General features: G+C 42.1%; 1 protein-coding gene and 1 long non-coding RNA gene across 4 annotated transcripts in view; one reads left to right on the forward strand and one right to left on the reverse strand.

The window, feature by feature from the left end:
* ACTN2 (actinin alpha 2) overlaps positions 1 to 2,042 on the forward strand; it is a 72,630-nt gene extending 70,588 nt beyond the window's left edge. For all 3 annotated transcript variants that reach the window (XM_053207420.1, XM_027046951.2, XM_027046950.2), the window contains exons 20-21: positions 2 to 160; positions 1,813 to 2,042. In XM_053207420.1, the coding sequence (XP_053063395.1) occupies positions 2 to 160; positions 1,813 to 1,971 (318 nt within the window). In that variant the 3' untranslated portion in view covers positions 1,972 to 2,042. The remainder of the gene's footprint in view (position 1; positions 161 to 1,812) is intronic.
* On the reverse strand, positions 1 to 23,355 carry LOC128312671 (uncharacterized). Its single transcript, XR_008292253.1, has 2 exons — positions 22,645 to 23,355; positions 1 to 210 (listed from the first exon to the last, which is right to left on the reverse strand). It is a non-coding gene; the product is annotated as an uncharacterized LOC128312671 (long non-coding RNA).
* Positions 23,356 to 23,658: the final 303 nt, after the last annotated feature.

Consider the following 23,658-nt stretch of genomic DNA (forward strand, 5'->3'; position numbering starts at 1 on the left):
GGGCGAAGCTGAATTTGCCCGCATCATGACCCTGGTGGATCCCAATGGACAGGGCACCGTCACCTTCCAGTCCTTCATCGACTTCATGACTAGAGAGACGGCGGACACGGACACGGCCGAGCAGGTCATTGCCTCCTTCCGGATCCTGGCTTCTGATAAGGTCTGCAGTGACAGATTTCCTTCTGCTTTTGTGGTAGTCTGTGCATTGATCTGGTAAAACAAGAAACAGGGTTGCCAAGTAAAAATCATTTTGATATTTTGTATCACATCAGCACTGAAATCAAAAAGCCGCAAGTAAACCTAACGATGGCAAACACAGAACAGAGAAAACACAGACATTCTGTTCCTGGCACTTTGTGTGGGCCTCACCGTGAATTTGACAGAAGGAACCAAGTGCATATTCTGTAGAGTTTTTTTCTGTGCTTCACTGGTTAAATGCCATTTCACATTCTGGGTCAGTAGATGCCCCACAAATCAGATACCGTGGAACCGGGAACCTTTTCTTAAGGATCAGTGACCTCAACTTTGTGCCCAACCATGGGAGCAAAGTTAAATATAGTCATTCGGTCATTTAAAATATTGGCAGGCTTTTCATTACATGTGGGCTGGAAATGAAGTAGGAGTTTAATTGCATGTTCAAGATTTTTGAATCTCATTCCCCAAACAATAACATCTCAGTATGTATAAATTCAATGTGGGACATGATTCTTTTCCTCTGTGTTCTGGCTGAGAGGGAAGAGGAATTTAGGGTGTTAAAACATCAGCATGGCCATGCTTATTACCTTAAAACATCAGATAAGTTAAACTATCCTGAAAACAATAATGCTTATTTTAAAATTCATCCTGTTCACATGAGAGTGGGGGTAGAGGGAGAGGAGGTAATAAAGCAAAGCTCATCTAATGCACCCACCCCATAAGAAACCTACTATAAGTTATAGTGTATTTGCTATTTATTTTTTTGACTCTCACCAACCAGTCTGGTTTTTAAAATTTGTTTTTAATGTTTATTTATTTTTGAGAGAGAGAGAGAGTGTGAGCAGGGGAGGGGCAGAGAGAGAGGGACACACAGAATCCGAAGCAGGCTGTAGGCTCCAAGCTGTCAGTGTAGAACCCGATGCAGGACTTGAACTCACGAACTGTGAGATCACAACCTGAGCTGAAGTCAGACACTTAACCAACTGAGCCACCCAGCTGCCCCCAGCCAGTCTGTTTCACTAGAATTATGCTGTTTCCTGTTGGACATTTGACATTTACCAAAAAAAAAGAAAAGAAAAGAAAAACAAATCCATTGCTAATGTTAATTTTATTTTGCTTTAGAAAGAGGTTTTCTCCAGTGGCAAAGTTAGCTTTTTAATAAACTGAGTAGGAAAATGACTCCATTTCCTAAAAACACAATCACATACGTTAAAAAAAAGAAAACGTTGATCACGTTAAGTAACCATCCCTATATTCTCATCAGTGTATGATATAAACCAACTGTCCCTTTATCTTTCCAGTGTGAATCTTAGGCTGTAGTATTTTCCCCTTGCATTATGGCTCATTTTGAGAAATACTGGTGATAGTCCTCCCTCTGCCTTTATGAAGCGTATTACGATTTCCTGCTGGCCACGAGACAAATCACCTTGCACATACGCTCTCAGGAGTGAAACGCAGCCTTCCGTCCATTGTCTGCTACCGCCCCTGTTAGACCCCCCGACTTCGATCCTTTGTTTAAATCCAACAGATGCAGGCGATGTGTAAGTATCGACGCCACTGACATTCCTGTGTTTTCTGCCACTGATCTTAACCGACACTTGTGTGTTTTTTTTCCAGCCGTACATCCTGGCAGAAGAGCTCCGTCGAGAGCTGCCACCCGATCAGGCCCAGTACTGCATCAAGAGGATGCCCGCCTACTCCGGGCCGGGCAGCGTGCCCGGCGCCCTGGATTACACCGCGTTCTCCTCCGCCCTGTATGGGGAGAGTGATCTGTGATGCTGGGGCCCTGTAACCACTGATCCCATCAGAACGCAATAAAAGCTGGAGTCACAGTTGGTTTCTTGGAACCTTTGACAAGCTTTATTAAGTTAGGAGAGAGAGAAAGAAACACTTTGCAGCTCAGTGATTGGCAGCAGTGTAACTTGGCTGAAATTAAGTTTCTACAGTGTATGAGGTAGCGTGCTTTGTAAGTAGGTTTCTTTATTTCTGGATTTTTAGGTAAATACAAGGAGATAGCCGGTTTTTCTTGTTTTCTTTGATAAAGCAAATTACTTGTGTAGTATGAAATTAGGAGGCCCCTGGGACAGAAGAAAAGTAAAAAACGGGAAATTACAAAATAACCCAGGATTCAAGATCGGGGGGGAACAAAATCACGAATTAGGTAAACGTTTGATACTTTAAAAAATATTCTTCATATTTAACGTGTTTACGTGATTATCCCCAGGGGATTATATTTGGGTTATTAGCGTTTTACTTTACTGCTCATCCAAAGATTAGGTATACTTGAATTTAATACTGTCCAGGGAACAAAAACAAACGACTCGAAAGATCTCTAGTACTGAAAATTTTTTAAGTAGAGATTATAGTCAGTTCTTCATTATTTAGGATTATGTAGTCAATTAGCGGGTCTCAATGCCTTACAATCGTCCAAACTAGGGACCTCCTCAGGAAATACAAGAGTCAGTTTAATTGCCAGAGAGGAAGAAAAAAAAGCACTAGATAAAATGAGTTTTTAAGGATTATTTATTGAGTCCAGGTTTCTGTGCTTTTTCTAGAGCTTGTGAGTACAGGTCCTCCATCCGTAAGTGCTCGGTTTTTAAACAAGTGTCTGTGGTAGCAGTTCATAACCGGGGACAGGTCAGAGACTGGAACCCTTCCAGCTCTCCAGGCCGAACTGCCTTATGCCTCTGGTTTTACGACCTGGGAAGAAGGAGTTCTTAGGAAAAAGTAGGAAAGGCCTAACTCTCAACAGGGGCAGAGGTAAGTTCTTGCATTGCAGAACCTTTACATATCTTCGGGTAAATGCATTCTGCGCAGCAGGTGTTTCCGCGAGCCCGTGGTATGCATCCACCGCCGGGATTAGATGTTACATCCTAACGGGTTGGGAGTCTGGCACTGTCTGCATCTGAAGCCTCCTCACAGAGGACACCCCATGTGTGCCCAGCACCGCCTTGGTTTTGTCAGTGTTCATCCATTTTTCTGCTTGCGCTGCGGTGTGCTGTCACTTCCCCTCTGCTCCTTCCCTCTTGTTGATAGCTTCTAGAGAATAAAGCAGGAATTCTTTTTGTATCTCGGTCCTCAACGATCAGGAAATGAATTATAAACAAGCAACAACAGTTGCAAACAGCAGTTAAAGTGTTACTAGAAAAGCAGTAATGTGCTCATTACCTACAGTCTGTTTCCTCAGATTTTTTATAGACTTCCATCAACAGAAACATGGTATTTTCCATTCATAACTGTCTGGTAACTTAACACTTTTACGGCATTGGCCCATTTAGAACCTTCAGCCTTTACAAATTTAATTGGATGGGCTTCGTTTTCGTAGGTAGCTGGTAGTTTGCAAATTCCTGAAATATCTGAGTCCATGAGTTTAATCCCAGACACCTTTGGGGTCATGTTTAAGTGAACTCTGAGTCCCTATTTTATTTCAACCAGGTGCTATATTCCAGCCATAAACATTACAGAAAAACTGGGGAGGCGTTTTGCCTTCGAGGCTACTAGGGGATTTGTGGTGTTTTAGGATGGGAATAGGTAGCTTATCTACCTAAAATTTTAATTTCTTTATAACATTCAGGCAAGAGAATGGATCAGCACTGTATGCAAAGAAAGAAAGAAAAGAAATGAACTCTGAAAAACACTCACTAAACATATTTATACTCTTCATTTCAGAAGTTATTTTTATTCCTGAAGCTGAATTATCAATTAAACTTCATTTGGAAAAGGAAAAGAAAAGAATTCCTGTTTTTTTATCCCTCCAAACAATAACCGGTTTCTTTGGTTGACCACACACTTCATCACTTAAAATCTCCATCCTATTTTAAAACTCTTGTTTGAGTTCGTATTTGTCTGCCTTGAAGAGTCAGAGATGGGCTTTTTGGGTAGAGGGTGAATTTGAGATGAGGAATTTAAGGTTGACCCGGTTAGAGATGAGTGGACCAGGAAACTAAATGGATTAGGAAGGAGTTTTTACCTAGGAGCTCACTTTCAGAAAGCTAATAGGTATTTTTAAAATGTGTGCATATCCAGCTTTCACCCCAGAGTTTCAAGAAGGTCCAGGTTAAGACCTGGACATCCTTATGTTTTTAAAAGCTCCTTGGAGGATTCTCATAACGCTTAATTGAAAACCACTGGATTAGGGGTAAAGGAAAGGATTGTTAGAATTAAAAAGTCTAGGGGCGCCTGGGTGGCTCAGTCGGTTAAGCGTCCGACTTCGGCTCAGGTCACGATCTCACGGTCCATGAGTTCGAGCCCCGCGTCCGGCTCTGGGCTGATGGCTCAGAGCCTGGAGCCTGCTTCCGATTCTGTGTCTCCCTCTCTCTCTGCCCCTCCCCTGTTCATGCTCTGTCTCTCTCTGTCTCAAAAATAAATAAACGTTAAAAAAAAATTAAAAAAAAAAAAGAATTAAAAAGTCTAAAAAATTAAAGAAGCTCTTAGTGGAAAGGTAAACAGTAGGACAAATATAAATGGCCAAACTCCGGCACGGTCTGGTTGCTGACCTAGAAATGCCTGGCAATGACTTCGTTTTAGATGGATACATTTGGCTTGGGATTCTCTCCTGCTGTGTACCTGACCCATGTAGGTTCATGAAATACGCTGGAGATGACCTCCCTACGGCCCTTAAGTGAAAGAACACGAATCTAAATGATACAAAGTTAGAGACTTGAACTTTAAGGCGAAGTTGCCAGTTGTCAACAAGCTGACAAAAGTTCACCCATAGTTTCCCTGGATTATTTGACAGGAAGACACTGTGTCCTTGAGCTTTCTTTAATACCCAGGGGCCTGTGCAGTGATGATACTGTCCTGTCTGGGGCATTTTCATGTTCTATACAGAACCAGCATCGAAGGAGCCAGGTTTTAGTTCCCTTTTACATTTATTAACAACTCAATACTTAAACTGACAGACCATCATTCATTTCAAACCGGGAGCTGGAGGCGGTTGTGATTTGTCAGTGGGGATCTCTGGCCAAGGATTCCCCAGGGCCTTAAAGTCTTTCTGAAGTTATCCCCACAGCAGTGCAGACATCCCCACTGTTAAACATATGGGGAGAAGAAATGCCTGGGGGTCCACCAAGGTACACGTTGCAAATCCTTTTTCATGGCCAGGAAACCACAGTGGCAAATACACCGATAAAAAGTCACGGTGCGTCCTTACATGACGAGCTACCAGAGATGGAGAAGGATTTGCTATAGAAACAGTAGTTGTTAAGAGAAAGAGACTTTTTGAATACTCGGTATGAACAATGAAATGGGATTATGGTCAGCATTTAAGTGTGTAATTTCAAAATCACCTGGGTGCCCAGTGGCCAAAACCAAGCATGCCAGCCCTCATCAAAATTACCTCCCCGCTCAGGGGCGTACCGTCTGCTCCAGGCCCCTTCCTGGTGCTCAGAGCCCTTGTGCTGCCTTAAAATTCAAAGGTCCTGTCCGTGCAGCATTGCTGGGGACATTTCCTTCCCCTGACCTGTTTTTTCCTCAACATGTCCCACTCCTTTGTCTCCGCTCCAGATGTATGTGAGGTTCACCAAGGATGCTTTTTTAAAATAACTGATGCCGGGGGGCACCTGGGTGGCTCAGTCGGTTAAGCGTCCGACTTCAGCTCAGGTCACAATCTCACGGTCCGTGAGTTCGAGCCCCGCGTCGGGCTCTGGGCTGATGGCTCAGAGCCTGGAGCCTGCTTCCGATTCTGTGTCTCCCTCTCTCTCTGACCCTCCCCCGTTCATGCTCTGTCTCTCTCTGTCTCAAAAATAAATAAACTTAAAAAAAATTTAAAAAAAATAAACATTTAAAAATAACTGATGCCAGATCCCACCCTAGGCCGCCCAGATCAGAGTTCTGATAGCGGTGGAGGTGGGAGAATCCAGTCCTCTGTACCAGTTTCCCCTCGATCCATCTAATGTATGTATGCTTGAGGCTGAGAACCACTGCTTTCTCTGTGCCTCAGGACTCTGTGCTCTGCTCGGGTGATTGTCGCCAATGGGATAGGCAAACAAATACAGGGAAATCAATGCGTTAATGTCCGTGAGTGCCCGTAGGGAACCAGCCTTCCCTCTGGCCACTGTTCCCACAGGCACCTCATACCCACCCATCCCTGAGCAGTGTTATTTCCAAAACCTCAACAATTCTAACAATTGGGTCAAGTGTCTCAGAGGTTGGGGAGGGTCTTTGCTCTTCTCCAGGTGGGGCAAATCCAATCATCCTTCTGGGTCTCTCTCCTCCTTTGTGAGGTGTTCCCTAGGCTAGCCCAGTCTTCACAGCCTTAATCTCCTCTACATCCGGAGCTTATTCCTGCTCTGGCTTTGAGTCTGTCACATAGTGCCCTGGGGTAGTGCTGTGCTGAGGTCACCGAAGGGCAGGGACTTGTCTTCCCCGTGCAACCTTTAGCACAGGACCCGGCACAGGGCAGGTAGTAAGCACTGAATGAACAGTTTTGCATGGTTTTGTGAGTTTCCGTGTTGTGGAATAGCATGCACAGGAACGAGAAAAGGTGGAACTAATCAGGCCGATGGCTGGCCGGAGAGGGCAGGATAGAACTCAAACTGATCAGTGACTTCGAATAGCAGCCTTCCAGCACAAGTCCCTGTGCGTGTGAAGATGTCCAAGTACTTCGTGGACATGGGTGCCTTTAATGCGTTTCTGGATCTTCAGCTTCCCAGATGTCCTCTTTCTTTCCTGATATCACAGGGTCTCCTTTGTCTCTTTTGCTTGTAGAACTCTCCTTCTCCCACTTCTCAAAAGGAAAGCACAACCCTCACCTATTCGAAATCTAAGGTGCACCGACCTAAGGTGTAAAAATCTCCAGGGCTCCAAACAACGGGATCATTTGAACCATTATTTGGGTGTGCTTAGTCAAGTTGCCATACTCCCAGCTGTAAACTTTTACCTTTTCTTGTCTTAGTCATTGCTCTGATGAAGGTGAACTGGGGCTTCAGGCATAGAACACGCTGGCCCTTGTGGGGACTTTCTGAAATCAGATACGTGTATCATAAAGTATGGGCAGTACCAGTAACGCTGATTTTCACTTACCTCCCTTTTCCACTCCTCAGTTATTGCCAAAAGAATGAATTACTCGTGAGGGAGACTGGAGATGGAAAATCAGAGCATCAGTAAGAAAGATTCACCATCTAAATGGCACTTTTTGGGGTCCTGTATTTAAAACATAAGCAACTCTTTTCAGCTACTCTCTAGACCAATCCTTAGAATGAGTTCGCTGGTTTAGAAAAACACCACCCAACAACCAAAGCAGCACAGGTCAGTACAGGAGAGCTTTCTGACTTTTCATATTTCACCAGACAAAATCTGTGGTAAATTTTTACGTGACTTCTTTGAGATTTGGTATGCATGACACAAGAAGCTATTTAAGATATATTTGTCCAGGCATCTAAAATATTCCAGTTACAGTCCTGAACTTAATTCATCTTATGAAATATTTATACTATTTCATGTTAGAAAAAAAATCCAATTTATACTAGATATGAGACCAATCGACTTTTACCAGTCTATATTTACTCTCATTAATCACTTTGAAAAAGTTTGATCAGTGTGTCTAACAAAATTAATGGAATTACTTAATTTTATACATGATTTGTGTTTATTTCCAAACACCAGAGTTCGGTATACATATGCACACACGTGTGCCAAAGGAGTAACATTCCTTTTAGCATCCCCCTGCTTTATGAATAACTTAAGACTGTAGCTGCATATTATATTGCATAAGTAAATGAGAAAAATTTACAGAATGAAAATATTCTACTACATTGCTGTTCTACAACAGCATTTTAATCTTGACTTAACTGCTTTTACAAGATTTGCTGCATCATTTATCTCTCGGTAGTTTTTATTCTATTCCTCAAAATATGTTAACAGTATACTTGAATTGAAAAATAAAGTCACATTTTTTTTTTTTAATGACAGTAAGGAAGACTCATTGAGTTAACTGTTTAGCGTGATTTTGGTAATTAGGTTGCATGGGAGACATTTTCCATTTTTTAAATTATCTAAATCTGCAGCTTCAGTGTTTTGATGAAAATATAATTAAAGCACGTAGTAATAGAAATGCATTTTTTACAAAAGATTATTGGCAAAGGTGTGTTAAACGAGTTCCCCCAACACTTCCTGAGTGTAATGGACTGAACAAGGAGTCCTGAGGAAAGAGACAGCAGGCATTACCAACAGTCAGTTGTTAAGTCCGAGGGGTGGAACAGCCACAGCTTAGAAGACATCTGGGTCCTTGTTTGACAGATCTGTGCCTGTGACATGGGCTCCTCACCTCAAGACTGCCATGGAAGGAGACACTTGGATAGTTGACCCTTGAACATACAGGTTTGAACTGCATGGATCCATTTACATGCAGGGTGTTTATATATATATATTTATATTTATATATATTTATATATATATATATATGAGCAGAACTGAGCAGAACTAGAAATGTATTTTCCTTATGATTTTCTTAATAACATCTTATTTTCTCTGACTTACTTTATTGTAAGAATACAGTATATAATGCATGTAACATACAAATACGTGTTAATAGTTATCAGTAAAATTCCAGTCAGCAGTTAGCTACTAGTAGTTAAGTTTGCAGGGAATCAAAAGTTATATGTGGACTCTTAGCTGCGAGGGGGGTTGGCACTCTTAACCGCCACGTTGTTCAAGGGTCAACTGTGTATGCTTTAAGCCACTATATTTAGTGTCTCTGTTTTAGCAGCCTAGCCTTACGCCAAATAATAACATTATGAACTTTTAAAAAAATATTTATTGGGGAGAGCACAAGCAGGGGAGGGGCAAAGAGAGGGGGAGAAAGGATGGGAAGTGGGCTTTGGGCTGACAGGCTGACAACAGCAAGTCCAATGTGGGGCTCGAACTCACAAACCAGGAGATCATGACCTGAGCTCGAGTCACATGCTCAACTGACTGAACCACCCAGATGCCCCAATAACATGATGAACTTTGACAGCTTCCTGACCTGGTTGCACCCCTGTGTTAAATATAGCTATATATATACTATAATAGTATACATACATATACTGTATTAATATACTTACTAATATCTTTCATATTATGGTATTTTAGATTGTCCTAAACACTTCCACTTTTTTTTCCTGTCAACTCATTTTTATAGACGTTTCATAATCGAAGACAGTGACATTTTGTACCAAACTCAACACATCTATTCATTCATTCAATCCATTCATTCATTCATTTGCAACCACTGCATATAATTTAATTTGAAGCACAATTTTCAGACATTCTTTGTTTTCATATGCTTTAGTCCTCTGTTTTATATACAGTTTCACCATTCAGCACCCCTCTGACTCTTTGCCATCACAGTGAATGTCAGCAATTTTGCCGACACAGAATACTTCTATCTCTGGGGGTAAGGTTCTTTGTCTTCTTCCTGTCCCCACTCATCCATTTCTTCTCTTTAAAATAATTTCTGTCCTCTTTTGAGAACATTGTTTGATCAACAGAGACCACGTGATATGGCTCTTGAAGGAGAAGCATGTTAAATGTCTTACCTTCCACCTGGACCTTCCATTATGACATCACTTTCTTACAAGAAGATTCACAGATGGCATCAGGGGGGAAAGGCTCCTGCTCAGCCTTGCCCCCCGCCTTGCCATTTTATGTTTCTGGTCCCTGATCACCACAGCGTTTGGGATGCTGGTTATATGGGGATGTCAAACCACATACAACTTGGCTGGCCACTCCTGATGCCCTCTTGCTACTGCAGTGCTTCTGAGCCCAAGAAATCAACCACAGGGTGTTAAGGCTAATGCCTGTTCCCTCCTTATACTGCAGTGGGCCTCCAGGGTCTGGGGTCCACACAGCAGTACCAGACTTAGCTCTCTCCCCCTTCTAGCTGAGGGGTCTGTTCTAGGATTCCTCCAGAAGCTCACATGCTGAATGAGTCTACATGCCTGAATCTCCCAGTGGGCAGTTCTGTGTGCACCAAGTTGTTGCTATGGAATTAAACTTGTATTGCCTCTTCTTCCTATATCCCATGGCCCCCAAATGGTTATAAAACTAGTCGTTCATTGCCTCACTTACTTTTGATAATCACGGAAAGCTGTGGGGTAGCGTCTTGAGAGGCAGCTGGGGTTTGTGAGGCCGAGCAAACCTGACTGCAGGCCGCAGGCATATCCCCTTAGCTGTGCTGGCCCTGTTGTCAACTCTATCTTGTCTGCCATAACTATTAAAATATAGGATCTCCTGGGGCGCCTGGGTGGCTCAGTTAAGTGTACAACTTCAGCTCAGGTCACGATCTCACAGTTCATGGTTTCGAGCCCCACGCTGGGCTCTGTGCTGATGGCTCAGAGCCTGGAGCCTGCTTCAGATTCTGTGTGTGTGTGTGTCTCTCTCTCTGTCCCTCCTCCACTCATGCTCTTTCTCTCTCTCTCTCAAGAATAAATAACAATTTTTAAAAATTAAAAAAGTAAGGAATGTCCTATCACATTCCCTCCTGAGAGACATATTTTGGGAAATACCGACTTACATAAACAGGATTTCAGGAACTTATGGCCCAGCGATAATCTCATCCAGATTCCTTCCTTTCATAGAAATGAGGCTCAGAGAAGAAATGTGATAGCCACGATCACAGCTCCTCACAGCATTCCCCTTGAATTCACTATGATCCTCATTCTACAGAAAACTGAGACCACCTTGGCTAAGTGACTATGATCACCCAGCTAGCAGAGTTGGGACTTCCAGAAATGTTCTTACCTGTTACCCTAAGATGAATTTTGAAGGTAGGCAATTCTAAGTCTTATTCTAATACCACACATAGGCCACATTCCATTTCCTTCCACAGTGTAGACTGTAGGAGCCATTCTTCAATATATCAAAAATCGACACTTTTCCCCTTAGGGGCTGGGTGTCTGAATCAACCCAATTCTGTTCTATACATGAAATGTTCCATCCCGAATGGTTCAGGAGAAAATAAGATATTAAATGGAAATATGCATAAAATTTGCAAAACCAAATGAATCCCCATCCTGCTGGAGTATTTATTTAAGCAATAAACATATAAGAAGCAGACTATTTGTTTGCTTCAGATGTACGAAAGCCCTGAAGACTCCGGATTTAAATGTAAAACACTGAATTTACATTTAAGATTTATATTTATGTCCTAACATATGTACTCATTCAATATTATGATGAGGTTAGAAATGAAACAGGTTATTATAGTCTGCAGACCAGGGACAAACCAAATCTTTCATTAAAAGCCCAGTACCCAATGAGATCAACTGAATTAGAAATTCTTTATTCCCGGGGCACCTGGGTGGCTCTGTCAGTTAAGCGCCCGACTTGGGCTCAGGTCATGATCTCATGGTTCATGGGTTCGAGCCCCACATCAGGTTCTCTGCTGTCTGCACGGAGCCTGCTTTGGATCCTCTGTCCCCCTCTTTCTCTGCCCTTCCCTTGTTTGTGCTCTCTCTCAAAAATAAAATAAACACTAAAAAAATTTTTTTTAAAGAAATTCTTTATTCCCAGCAGACTGCAAGTTCTTCAAAGACAATCATTCCAAGATCCGCTGACAGTAAAATGAGGACTATTTTGAAAAGGCTGTTGTTAAGAGTCCAAGTGTAAGACAAGGGCCTGGCCTAAGGCAGAGGCAGAAGAACAGAGACACCTCAGCTGAGCCTTCCAATCCTAATTCGAAACCACTCAGTTTAGGGTCCCTGCCTAGTTTTATCTTTTTTATCTAACATGACATAATGAAGCACAATGAAGGGAAAACAAAATTAAACAAAACATGATCATCTGAATTGATACAGAAAGAGAATACCATAGGGGTGGTGCCTGGATGGCTCAGTCAGTTGAGCATCCGGCTCCTGATTTCAGCTCAGGTCATGATATCGTGGTTCCTGAGTTTGAGCCCCACATCAGGCTCTGTGCTGATAATGCAGAGCCTGCTTAGGATTCTTTCTCCCCTCTCTCTCTGTCCCTATTCCGCTTACATGCTCTCTCTCTCAAAATAGATAAACTTAAAAAAAAATTAAAAGAAAAAGAAAAAATATGGTAACATTCAACACCCTTCCATGATAAAAATGCTCAATAAATAGTAGGTACTCCCTCAAGATGATAAAGACCACACGAGATACAGAAATACAAAAAAACCTCACAGCTAACATCACATTCAATGGTGAAAGGCTGAAAGCTTTTTCTCCAAGATCAGGAACAAGGCAAAGATGCCTGCTTTCACCACTTCTATTCAACAGAGTACTGGAAATTCTAGCCAGAGCAATTAGGCAAGAATAACAAGTAAAAGACATCGAAACTGGAAAGAAAGTAAAAGGGTCTCCATTCATAGATGATACGATCTTATGTATAGCAAACCCTAAAGAATTCACACACAAAAAATTTAGATCCAATAAATGAATACAGTGAGGATTCACATATAAAATCAACACTGCCGAATCAGTTGTATTTCTATACATTTGCGGTGAACAGTCTAACAAGGAACTAGTGAAATGATTTCATTTATGATAGCATTAAGCAGAACAAAATACTTAGGAATAGACTGAATCAAGGAGGTTAAAGACTTGCACACTGAAAACTACAAGACGTTTCCGTGAGTTGAAGATGACCTAAATAAATGGAAAGATATCCCACATCCATGAACTGGAATATTGTTAAATGTCAATACTCCCCAAAGCAATGTACAGATTCAATGCAATCTGTATTAAAATCCCAGTGGCATTTTTACAGAAACAGAAAAACTCACCCTAAAATTCATATGAGATCTCAAGGAATCTGAAATAGCCAAACTATCTGAAGAAAAAAAGAACAAAGTTGAAAGATTCACACTTCTTCATTTCAAAACTTACTGCAAAGCTAAACAGTGTGGTACTGGCATAAGGAGAGACATATAGGCCAATGGAATAAACTACAGAACCCAAGAATAAACCCTGACATGTATGGTCAATTGATTTTTGACAAGGGTGCCAAGACCATTCAATAGGGAAAGAACAGTCTTTTCAACAAATGGTGGTGGGAAAATTTGGATTCCACATGCAAAAAATAAATTTGGACCCTTATGTTACACCATATGCAAACATTAACTCAAAATGAATGAGAGACCTAATCTTAACTACAACTACAAAAATCTTGGAAGAAAACATAGGGAACGTAGTGGGAAATGTTTATGACATTAGATTTAGCAATGATTTAGTGGGTATGACACCAAGAGCACAGTTCACAAAATGAAAAAATAGATGAATTGGACTTCAACGAAACTAAGGGCTTTTGTGCCTCAAGGGACACCATCAAGAGAGTGAAAAGACACCCCACAGAATGTAAGAAAATCTTCACAAATCGTGTATCTGAAAAGGGGTTGATATCTAGAATACATAAGTAACTCCAATACAACAACAAAAAATAAACGACCCCATTCAAAAATAGACAAAGGATTTAAGCAGATATTCCTCCAAACAAGATATACGATGGCCAATAAACACAGGAAAGTTCTGGACATCACTAATCATTAGGGAAATGCAAATCGAAACTGCAAAGAGATATGTCATTCCTATTGAGATACCTTTTATCAGTAAAATGAAAAAGTGACAAGCGTTGGCAAAGATGCAGAGAAATTGGAACCCTTGCACGTTGCTGGTCGGAATGTAAAACACTACAGTCACTACAGAAAATAGCTGAGCAGTTCCTCAAGAAGCAATACGTAGACTTACCAAATGATCCGGCAATTCCAGGTCCTAAGTTTATACACAAAGGATTGAAAGCAGGGGCTGGAGCAAATCCTCGTATGCCAATGTTCATTGTAGCATTATTCACAACGGCTAAAAGGTGGAAACAATCCAAGGGTCCATGAATGAATGAATAGGTAAACAGTATGTGGTATATTCATACGATGGAATACTATTCAGCCTTAAAAAGGAATGAAGCTCTGATGTATGCTACACACGAGTGAACCATGAAAACATCATGCTGAGATAACTCATGTACAAAAGGACAAATGTTTTATCATTCCAATTCTGTGAAGTACGTAAAGTAGTCAAATTCATAGACAGAAAGTAGATTATAGGTTACCAGGGACTGGGGCTTAATTGTTACAAAGTTGCTATTTGGGGTGGTGAAAAAGTTTTGGAAATGGATCATGGGGATGGTTGCACAATACTGTGATTGCAATGAATGCCACTAAATTGTATACTTAAAAAAGGTTAAAATGGCAAATTTATGTTATATATTATACCACAATTAAAAAAATTAATAATGTGGGACACCTGGGTGGCTCAGTGAGTTAAACGTTTGACTTCAGCTCAGGTCGTGATCTCATGGTTCATGGGTTCGAGCCCCACGTCGGGCTCTGTGCTGACAGCTCGAAGCTCGGAGCCTGGAGCCTGCTTCGGATTCTGTGTCTCCCTCTCTCTCTGCCCCTCCCCCGCCCCATGCTCTGTCTGTCTGTCTCTCTCTCTCCCTCCTTCTTTCAAAAATAAATAAACATTAAAACATTAAAAAAAATTTAATAATGTAATACACCAAAACCCATTGAATTGTACACCTTAGATGAGTGAATTGCATGGTATGTGAATTATATCTCAGTAGAGCTGTTAGAAAGAAAGACAACACAGCAAACAATTTTGAGGGGAAAAAGCTGTGATTCAAGAATTTCACAGGCAATCAGTCAGTTGTTCAAGCATATGAGCAGTAGAAAGACAAGTTACATATGGCAGAGTTTATAACATCTATGATCTATGTGTCCTTCAAACAATTACTTGCGACCAAGGAATACCCTTTCCAAAGAAGCTGTCTTGGGCCTCTTTTAGAAGAGCCCTATCCCATCCACGAAGGCTCTACTCTCATAATCTAAGCACCTTCCAAAGGCCCCACATCCCACCACCATCACATTGGGCATTAGAATTTCAACATACGAATTCGTGTGAGGTGTAGGCATGGCGTAAACATTCATTTTTTTTTTAATGTTTTATTTATTTTTGAGAGAGACAGAGACAGAATGCGAGTGGGTTAGGGGCAGAAAGAGAGGGAGACACAGAATTCGAAGCAGGCTCCAGGCTGTGAGCTGTTAGCACAGAGCCCAACGCGGGGCTCGAACTCACGGACCGTGAGATCATGACCTGAGCTGAAGTCAGACGCTCAACCGACTGAGCCACCCAGGTGCCCCATAAACTTTCAGCCCATAAGCACCAATTTTTTACACTGTAGTCCAAACCCATCTCCTTCCTTGAATCCTTCCCAGTTCTTTATATTTTGAATGAACTTCCTCCTTTTCTCTGGTCGGTAGCTTTTCATTTGTACTTCCCTTATTCAATTTCTGTTTGTCTTCCTCATTTATTATCTCTCTTTGATCTTTGGGGTAGAAATCCTGTTTTGAACATCTCCGCATCCCCCTCCCCCACAAAGCACCTGACACATTACTTATCTAGTTCAGGTAGTTAATTAGTACTTGTTTTATTGACTTTCTAAAGCTCTGATGTCAATATTTTTAAATTTTATTTGAGAGAGAGAAGAGAAAAAAAAACCTCAAGCAGGCTCCATACTGAGCCCCCGAGGTGGGACTCGAACCCAAGACCCTGGGATCATAATCTGAGACGAAATCAAGAGTTGGACGCTCAACCGACTGAGCCACCCAGGTACCCTTCTGATGTCAATATCAATTATACATTTTGATAATCTGAATAATGCTATGGGTTTCAATTTACTTGAAATTAAATTAGTCCCTAATAAAAACATGCCAAGATTTAACATACTACAGAATTAACCCTGCACTGTAAATTAATAGCGTTTGACCAATGGAATAATTAATTGGTGATTAAACATTTACTTGAAGAAAAACATACATTATGTAACTTTAATGTCTTCAGGCAATATTTCATTTTTGAGAGCTATCCAAATTAATGGCTTTAATAAGGACTTTATATCAAGGTCCTTAATACCAACTGGCCATCCAAGTGTAAAAGGTATGTCAGATATTATTAGAAGTGCTTGATACTTACACATGGGTATTCTTAATGGTATACCGGTATATTTATGTCCCACTTTAAGTAGAAAGAGCTTACATGTCCCAGTATGGTTGTCTGTCCCCGGAGAGGAACTAGCTGGCCACCCAGGCAATAGCCAGATGACTCTGAAGGCTAGTGGTCTCAAACCCTGATAGCCTGAGGCATGGATCTCCTACTAGTATAGAAACCCGCTACACCAGAAACGGTTAAAGATCCCATTAGCAAGTCAGACATTCCTGAGTCCCTTCTCTGTGCCTCCATTCCTAAGCAATATTCAGCTTCACCCAATGCCCACATTTTCTGAGGAACAGTGTTTCTTTACCAGGATTAGTACCTTTCACTGAATACTGTTCAATGAAAAAATAGATGAATTGGACTTCAACGAAACTATGGGCTTTTGTGCCTCAAGGGACACCATCAAGAGAGTGAAAAGACACCCCACAGAATGTAAGAAAATCTTACATTCTCAGTATTCATTACTCTTCTTACTCTTCTCAGTATTCATTGAATACTGAATACAGATCAGCTTGATCTGGAGATTATTTTGCTTTATTTAATATTAACCTTGTGAGATTTATCTTACCATTGGAAAATGAAAGAATCGTATCTCCAATTTTAGAGAACGATTACAACTTTTAAGTATATCCTTGTAAAAACAAAACAAACTCCTCTCTCTTTTATAGTGTGCTGTGAAATTTGAGCTAGCAGTGTTTATGCGATAAGATCTGAAAAATGGTGATGGCCATATGTCTCCAGTAATTTATTCTTTTTAAAAAAGATTTTATGTTTTATCTATTTTTATTTTTAATATTTAGTTATTTCTGAGAGAGAGAGAGTGTGTGTGTGTGCACACGCGTGTGCACCAGTGGGGGAGGGGCAGAGAGAAAGGGAGACACAGAATCGGAAGCAGGTTCCAGGTTCTGGGCTGGCAGCACAGAGCCCGACATGGGGCTCAAACTCACGAACCGTGAGATCATGACCTGAGCCAAAGTCGGACCCTTAACCGACTGACCCTCCCAGATGCCCCTTAAGGTTTTATTTTTATGTAATCTCTACACCCAATGTGAGGCTCAAACCTACAACCCTGAGATCAAGAATCGCATGCTCTACCGGCTGAGCCAGCCAGGCGCTCCCCAGTAATTTCTTCTTGCAAACATTTATTCACTTGCCACTGTGTGCCAGTAATTAGACGTTGCTGTAGATGTAGTTGAGACCAAGCCAGAAAAAGTCTGTACATGAATAAGACTTTCTTAAACGGAATAAAAGACTAATTAAATACGCAAGGCAAAAGGACAGGCAGAGTAGTAGGCAAGGTGCCTGACCTACCAGACCTCAGGAAGGTCTTGTACTAACACCTTGGGGAGGCCGTATGTTGAACGTCCTTTGAACATGAAATTTTTGTCTCGCCCCGAATATCTCCCATTGAAAATGTAGCAGAGTAAAATTCCAGGGTTTCAGGAATATGAATGGCATTTATTTAACTACCAAGAAAGCAACAATGTTTTGTAAGCTCATGCTATATTGTAAATGAGGGCCAGGGATTCTGTGTCACAGCTGACATTACAAGCGATTCGGGATGTCCAGTTTTCTGGGGGAGACGGCTCTTGCATGAACTGCTCAAAGGAAAGTCTTAGCTTAGTGACAAAGTGCGTGAGTGCTGAAACCAGTTTTCCAGGTTTGAGGACCAGCTGCCAAGTACTGAAAATGTGACCTGGGGTTTAACTCTTCTGTCTTCTTTCTTTTCCTTTTCGTTTAGGTTAATCAGTAAAGAGTGCAGGTGCAGAAGGAACAAAGAAATCTGTAACTGGTTGTGATCAACTACGTGTAAACAGGACTGCAGTCTCATCAGCCAACTTCTCTTTCCCTTGGTTTTTTTCATCCTAAAACAAGGATAATAAGAGCACCATGGCACTAATCTTGCTTTATAATGATATAATTGATTATCATTTTTCCTACATTCTAGGCTGCAGCACTGGGTCTGTCTCATTATTTTAGCTCCAGTGCCTGGCCAGTGTCAATAAATATTTGCTAACCAAAAGAACAAATAATAATGCCAACAATTCACAGGATTTAAACAGATATTTAAATGCCATACACCAAGAGTTCTTATTTTTTTTTTAATATCTCTGAATTATGTCCCAAATACCATAGAAATTCTAAATTTCACCCTGATTATCTTACTTGGACCTTGCCTCCCTGCCGCCCAGGCAAAGCCAGAAAACGATGTTTCCCTATTTTATTTTTAATTTTTTTTAATGTTTATTTTTGAGACACAGAGAGACAGACAGACAGAATGCAAGCCAGGGAGGGGCAGAGAGAGAGGGGGAGTCACAGAATCCAAAGGAGGCTCCAAGCTCTGAGCTGTCAGCACAGAGCCTGATGAAGGGCTTGAACTCACGAACCGTAAGATCATGACCTGAGCCAAAGTTGGATGCTCAACCAACTGAACCACCCAGATGCCCCCCCCACCCCATCCCTATTTGAAAATTTGCCCATTAAAGGAAACTAAAACCAAAATACTAACTTGGCTTAGATTGCTGAAATCTAAAAAAAAAAAAATTTTTTTTATGTTTATTTTTGAGGGAGAGACGGAGACAGAGTGCAAGCAGGGGAGGGGCAGAGAGGGAGGGAGACACAGAATCTGAAGCAGGCTGCAGGCTCTGAGCTGTCAGCACAGAGCCCCATGCAGGGCTCAAATCCATGAACCAGGAGATCATGACCTGAGGTGAAGTCAGATGCTCAACCGACTGAGCCACACAGGGGCCTCTAGATTGTTGAAATTTTTAAGCACTGAATCTTAACCAGTTTCCTTTTGTAGTTACGAAAAAACCAATTTGTTCTGGGGTGCCTGGGTAGCTCAGACAGTTAAGCATCTGACTCTGGGTTTTGGCTCAGGTCATGATCTCACCGTTCGTGAGTTTGAGCCCGAGTCAGGCTTGTGCCGACAGCTCAGAGCCTGCTTGGAATTCTGTCTCCCTCTCGCTCTCTGCCCCTCGCCCACGCTCTCTCTCTCTCAAAAATAAATAAACATCAAGTTTATTTATTTTTGAGAGAGAGAGAGAGAGCACAAGCAGGGGAAGGGCAGAGAGAGAGGGAGGCACAGAATCTGAAGCAGGCTCCAGGCTCTGAGTTGTCAGCACAGAGCCTGACTTGGGGCTTGAACCCCAGGAACCGTGAGATCATGACCTGAGCTGAAGTCAGACACCCAACCGACTAAGCCACCCAGGCATCCCTGAAGTTATTTTACTGTCATCAATAGCCCTGAGGAGGCCTTGCTTTTCTCCTGCACTGAGAGAATTACCATCTCTCTCTAGGCCTTGACACATGGGGAAATCAGTTGGCTCAATCTCTGCCGCCTGCTCCACTGACTGCAAAAACAGCCTTAATTATCCAAGGCAGTTCACCCTTGACCTGCCTAATTATGCCAGCACCTGTATTCAGACATCACTTAACTAAAATGCAAACCATGGGCTTGATCTAGTAACATTGGTAAGACTAGCTCTCGTGTGTTGAACTCTTCAGTTCTTATGAGCAAACTCGTATTTTAATCTTCATGCTTATAAAATAGGATGCATACATTTGTTCCTCTTTTAGAGAAGCAGCAATTAAGGAAAAAGGAAGTACCCAAGGGCTCACACAACTAGAGAGCAGTAGAGTGGGGCCCCCAGCAGCTCGACACCAGCATCCGACACTGTAAGTTATGGGTTAGACAAAACTTAATTCCAAACACTGAAAATATCATCATTCAGAAGACAGAGAGGAGAGCATTTATAAATTTAATTGCAAGGATATTTAAAACTTTTTAAGAAAACCCAAAGCGTGGAGGGGGTTGCTCTAAATCTGCTTTGAGTTGGATTTTTGGTTTTGGGTTTTTTGGGAGCTGTCGGTTTGTTTTGATTTGGTTTGATTTTGCCTATGAGTAGCAATATTTTTGTTTAATAAACAGGAATGTGGCATTTAATCTACTTAAGATGATGAGCTGAGAGCTAAACTTTTAGCTAACTGCTAAACTTTTACTTTTATCAATGAGATAGAAGGGAAAGTGACCTGATAAACACTTTGTAAAGTCTTATCTTTGAATTCTAGAAATTTCTTTTTTTTTTTTTTTTAACATTTATTCATTTTCGAGAGTGAGAGAGACAGAGCATGAGGGGGTGAGGGACAGAGAGAGAGGGAGACACAGAATCCGAAGCAGGCTCCAGGCTCCGAGCTGTCAGCACAGGGCCTGACGCGGGGCCTGAACTCATGGACTGTGAGAACATGACCTGAGCTGAAGTCAGATGCTTAACCGACTGAGCCACCCAGGTGCCCCTGAATTCTAGAAATTTCTATTCTAGACATGAAGGGGAATCAGAAGTAATATTTATTTATTTATTTATTTATTTATTTATCTTATTTTTTTTTTCTTACCTTATTCACAGTTTCCAATTTACGATGAAAGAAAGAGGGAGTAGTACCTCTTCTTGATCAGCTGTCCTAGCCAGTCAGAGAGAAGTGGGTGCTCTCAGAGCACGCCAGAAATAATTTTTAAACTGAAAAGTTAATTAAGAACAAATTCTTGGGGCGCCTGGGCGGCTCAGTCGGTTGAGCATCCAACTTCAGCTCAGGTCATGATCTCGCAGTTTGTGAGTCTGAGCCCCGCGTCAGGCTCTGTGCTGATGCCTCGGGGCCTGGAGCCTGCTTCCGATTCTGTGTCTCCCTCTCTCTCTCTGCCCCTCCCCTGCTCATGCTCTGTCTCTCTCTGTCTCTCAATAATAAATAAATGTTAAAAAAAATTAAAAAGCTTAAAAAAAAAACTTCAGGTTTCGTTTATATTCTTTTTTACTTCCCTGTACTTGGTGACAAGACTGTATATCATAGACTCGGTAAATTCAGCTCAATTAGTGCAATCCGTGTCAGTAATCAAAGTGCTTGCTGACCTCTGTGCCTCTGAGGATGGGTCAAAATCTTGAGATTACGAAAGGATTTGAGGGAGGGAGGACAAAGTCAGGGATCTTCTGAGGAAAGCCGATGATAACCTTGACCACACAAGCAATACCTTGTTCCAGAACTGGCTCTCAGTTTATAGTCTTAGGACTCTTGACTGGCAGGACACCAATGCAATCTAATGGGGTTGACATACACAATCAAGCCCACAGAATAACGTATAAAGCTGGAATACAGTTTACTCCTGGTGTATGGTGAGATTTGGATATATAGCTTCACCAATCAGAACTTCTTTCTCTGTAAGACAAACCCACTGGGAAAGAAGCCCAAAACTACCAAGGGAAAGTTTGGAGCCTTACCTCTACATAATGGTATGATGGATGAGCTTAATGAGAGTCAGGGTGAAGATGGGGGGTGAGCTAGCAGACTGTCATTAGAATAAGACAATAGGTTCTTTTCTGCGGAGACAGAGAAATTGAGGCTTTGCCTTGGTGGTTTCACCTCATCTAAAGATGTATTTGTATCAGTTTCTTAGGCTTGCTCTAACAAAGTACCACACAATGGGGGGGGGGGGCGGTTAAAACAACTAAACTGTATTGTGTGACCATCCTGGAAACTACAAGTCTAAAACCAAGGTGTCAGCAGGCTATGCCAACCTCTGCTTTTGCTGTCACATGGCTGTTTTTTGTCTTGTGTGTTTCTCTCGTCTTCTAATAAGGACACCAGTCACATTGGGCTAAGTGCCCCTTCCACTTGGACCTCATCTGAACTTGCCATATGTGCACCAAGCCTATTTCCAAGTAAGTTCATATTCTGAAGTGTTAGCGTTTAGAGGACTTCAACATTTGTGTTGGGGGACACAGGTCAACCCCTGACGGTATCCTTGGAACTTTTCTTTACGTTGTGTGAGTTTCTGTACTAGTAATTCACTGCCCCTTTAGTCTAATTTGTTACCCCTTTAAGACTAAGAGAACACTGGATCTGGTCAGTTTTAGCTGACAAAGCAAGTATCTGACGACTTGTTAAAAATACACACTTGATACACAATTCCTGCAATTTCTTCTAAGACAGAGGATACTAAGTAACTAGGTACCTAAAAGATTATTTTTCAAGGGACTCATCAACAAACTGTGACGCGGGGAATAATTTAAAACTAGCCCTTACAATCTTAACAAGATCTTCAGCTGTTCAGGGCCATCCTATCCCGCCCACACTCTCCTTTGTTCCATTCACTCCCCACCCCCTCCGATTTTCCCATCTCCAAGTATGACCATTGTTGGTAAAGACGCTATGCACATTATTATAATTTTTACATTTAAAAAATTGAGGTATAATTACACACAGTAAAATGAGAAGGGCAGGCAAATTTGTACTTAAAAAAAAAAGCTTTGTGAACTTCACAATTTGGTCTCAATTTTATTTCTCTAGATTCATTTGCTTTCCTCCCATCTACCAGGCTCATCCTTACAGAGCTGTCCTTTATTTTCAAATTCTCTCAAGTGCTGTGTTCCACCCAGGGAGTTTGTCCCAACAGGAATGGCCTTACCTGGCACACACTTCTTACTCTTCAAGAATCAGTTCCTTGAAGCTTACCCCCAACAGCTTTAGAATACTGCAGCTCTTTTGTATCCATATGTGGTTCTCTTTTTTCCTGCTCAATTTAGTTTTAAGTAGGTTGCGAGTTCCTTCTCCATCTCTCCAAGATGGAAGCATTTCTTTGCATGCCCAATGCATGATACATAATAAGTGCTCAATAAAATTTCACTGTCAAGTGACAATTAACATGCCTATACGTACTTTACAGATTTCACAGCGCGTTCACACTATCTCATTTTCTCCCTACTACAACCTTATAAAATAGCAAAACCTATCATTTCATGCTTAGAGAGTGTAGAGTGGTGTTGCCTCAGATTAATTATTTTGCCCAGCGCCAGTCAGTAGCAAAACGTGACTGGTACTTCGTCTTCTGACTCCACGTTCCTGTCTCTTGACACGAAAACACGTTGAAAACCATCGTCAACTTCGCACTACGACCTAAACTTGGAGAGGTCACTCTGGCCGCACTTCTGGCTATGGGGCTTGGAGAGGAGCAAAGCCTCCTCTGGGCTCTAACCAAACACTGACCGCCTGGGATCCTGAACTACATCTCCCAGAGAACCCTGGGGAGAACCCTCAGGTGATTGGTTCAAACAGATCAGCCAATACAGCCGTGACGTGCTCGTACAGACCAATCACGGGATGGAAGGGGCGGGACCTCCCACGCAGAGGCTAGATTGAGCGGAGAAACTAACTGCGTTGTAATGTGTCCCAAAGCCCAAGGCGGCTGAGAGCTTCGGTCCCGCGTCTCGGACGCCCCACGTTGTCCTCCTCTTCGGTTTCGGTCCGCGCCTTGCCCGCGACCCGGCCTCGGGCCGCCCGTGTCTGGCCGCCAGCCCCGCGCGGAGGACAAGCCGGGTGACCGCGAAGAAAGCACGTGCTCGAGCGTTGTAGCGGCCGAGGGCGCGCGTATCATCCCTGCACCGCGCCCAGGTCCTGCGGGGGTACCTCCCACGCGGCGTGC

This window comes from Acinonyx jubatus, chromosome D2 (genome assembly GCF_027475565.1).
Source record: "Acinonyx jubatus isolate Ajub_Pintada_27869175 chromosome D2, VMU_Ajub_asm_v1.0, whole genome shotgun sequence".
NCBI lineage: Eukaryota > Metazoa > Chordata > Mammalia > Carnivora > Felidae > Acinonyx > Acinonyx jubatus.